The sequence below is a fragment of the Dipodomys ordii genome, unplaced genomic scaffold (genome assembly GCF_000151885.1).
Source record: "Dipodomys ordii isolate 6190 unplaced genomic scaffold, Dord_2.0 Scaffold35, whole genome shotgun sequence".
NCBI lineage: Eukaryota > Metazoa > Chordata > Mammalia > Rodentia > Heteromyidae > Dipodomys > Dipodomys ordii.
In genome coordinates this window covers 7,989,949-7,992,140 of record NW_012267251.1, presented here as the reverse complement: position 1 = coordinate 7,992,140, position 2,192 = coordinate 7,989,949, and the positions used below count along the sequence as shown (strand labels likewise).

General features: G+C 50.4%; 1 protein-coding gene across 1 annotated transcript in view; it reads left to right on the top strand.

Moving 5' to 3' along the window:
- Positions 1 to 2,192, top strand: part of Lmod1 (leiomodin 1 (smooth muscle)) — a 35,208-nt gene extending 33,016 nt beyond the window's left edge. The window contains exon 3 of the mRNA XM_013017360.1: positions 1,499 to 2,192. Coding sequence (XP_012872814.1) covers positions 1,499 to 1,525 — 27 coding nt within the window. The 3' untranslated portion in view covers positions 1,526 to 2,192. The remainder of the gene's footprint in view (positions 1 to 1,498) is intronic.

Here is a 2,192-nt window from a genome sequence, read left to right as displayed (position 1 = left end):
TTCCTTCCTTCCTTCCTTCCTTCCTTCCTTCCTTCCTTCCTTCCTTCCTTCCTTCCCTCCCTCCCTCCTTCCTTGTGTGTGTGTGAGAGACAGTATTGGGGCTTGATCTCAGGGCCTGGGCATTATTCCTTAGCTTTTCACTCAAGGCTTCCTCTCTATCAGTTGAGCCACAGCTCCACTTCTGGCCTTTTGGTGATTAATTGGAGATAAGAGTTTCACAGGCTTTTCTGCCTAGGCTGGCTCCAAACCTTGATCCTCAGATCTCAGCTTCCTGAAGAGCTAGGATTATAGGCACTCATTTTTTTTCATTGAAGAAGCACTTAATCTTATTTTATTCAGGGCGCATTGAGCTCTATGATGCAATGTCACATGTTACATTTGTCACAAGAGATTTATTATTAAGAGATTTATTATTATTATGTAGTTGTACAAAAGGATTTCAATTCCAGAAGTTATAAAGACAGTGCGTTTTTTAACTGTTTTTTTTTTTTTTCTCAGTGTGGGGCTTGAAGTCAGGGCCTGGGCACTGACCCTGGGCTTCTTTTGTTCAAGGCTAGCACTCTACCACTTCTGGCCTTTTCTGTTTATGCGGTTCTGAGGAATCGAGCCCAGGGCTTTATGCATGCTAGGCAAGCGTCCTACCACTAAGCCACATTCCCAGCCCTGTATGTTTTTTGTCTTTTTTGGTACTGGGGAATCAAACCCAGGATATTACATTTGCTAGGCAAGCACTTTGCCACCAAGCTACATCCTAGTCCAAGCCCATTTTGATCAGTATCATCCCTTGCATCCTCCTCCTCCAATTAGTATCTGTTAACTGTACAGGGGGGGGTTATTTGAACATGTCCAGATATGCTTGATCAGACTCTCTCTCCCTCATCCTCCATATTAATATACTAGGTATGGTTTTTTTCTTTGTTTTACTTGGCAGTTCTTGGGTTTGAACTCAGGGCCTCACACTAGGCAGATGCTGTACCACTGAGCCACACTTCCAGCCCTCCCACTAAGATTTTATCCAGACCTCTCAAATTGCAATCCTCCTAATCTCCACCTCCCAGGTAGCTGGGATTACAGGTGTGAAACACTGCTTCTGACTGGAGAATCTGTTCCCTACCTAGGGCCATGAACACATGACCCTCCCTGGACTTTGTATTTTCATAGCCACTAGCTCCCTGAAGCCCCACTTGACTGAGAGTGTTTGGGGTCATTTCTCCATCTGACTAGACACCCTACCCACCACACACTTCATCATTTATGACTAGACATGCAGGGACGAAGGACAGCCTCATTTGTGATTCCAGGGACACATAGTGACGTCTAGTCTATAAGGAAAAGGCAATGCACCTTCAGTGTCAAACACCTCATGCCTCCATCCCCCCAGATGCGATTGAGCTGCCTGCAGGAGGCGCCTTCCTGAAAGGGGCGTCGTGGGTCCTGCAGGGACCAGAGGCTCCCTGCCAAAACCCCTGCACTAACTCACCTCTGCTTTGTCCCACAGGTGGAGGTGCCCAAGCTGCTACAGTAGGGCCAGGCTGCTAGGCACTGGTGCCAAGGCCATGACCGCCCAGGCTCACATCCCAGGGCTGCACAGACCCTGCCCACCCCACCCTGGCTGACCTGCTGTGGCTCTTCCTGTCCTGCCACAGGGGGAGCTCCAGGCCTGGGCCTCTCTCCAGGGAGGATGCCTCATCTCTGCTTATCTTCCTTTTCTTGTCTCTGAGACTCTCCAACAGTTGCTTTGACACCTGGAGCTGAGGGTTCTGGATATGGGGAGTCCTCCATCATCACGGAGAAAATGGCACGTCTCAGGGCCCGGGTGACTGGCACATTGCGAAAGGCCTCTGATCTCACAGAGACGTTCCCCCAGAGACCACACACCTACCCAGCCCTTGCCTTCCAGGGCCAGGATTCAGGCCTCTGTGGAGCCCTTGGGGCAAAGCTGCAGGGAGGGTGGCACTCTGTGGGACCATGGCAGGGGGTGGTAGGCCTGCTGGGAATCCAGAGGGCAGAGCAGGAGGGACTGGGGGTACCCGCATGATGAGTAGCTGGTCTGGGCAGACAGTGCCTGGTGAAGAATGGGTTCCAGACGGGACGGACAGCAGCTGGACTGGAAGGTTTGATGCCAAAGCAGACATTTTCTTCACACCCACCTGCTGTTGTATAAATAGCTGTGTATCTGTTTTTCCATAAGA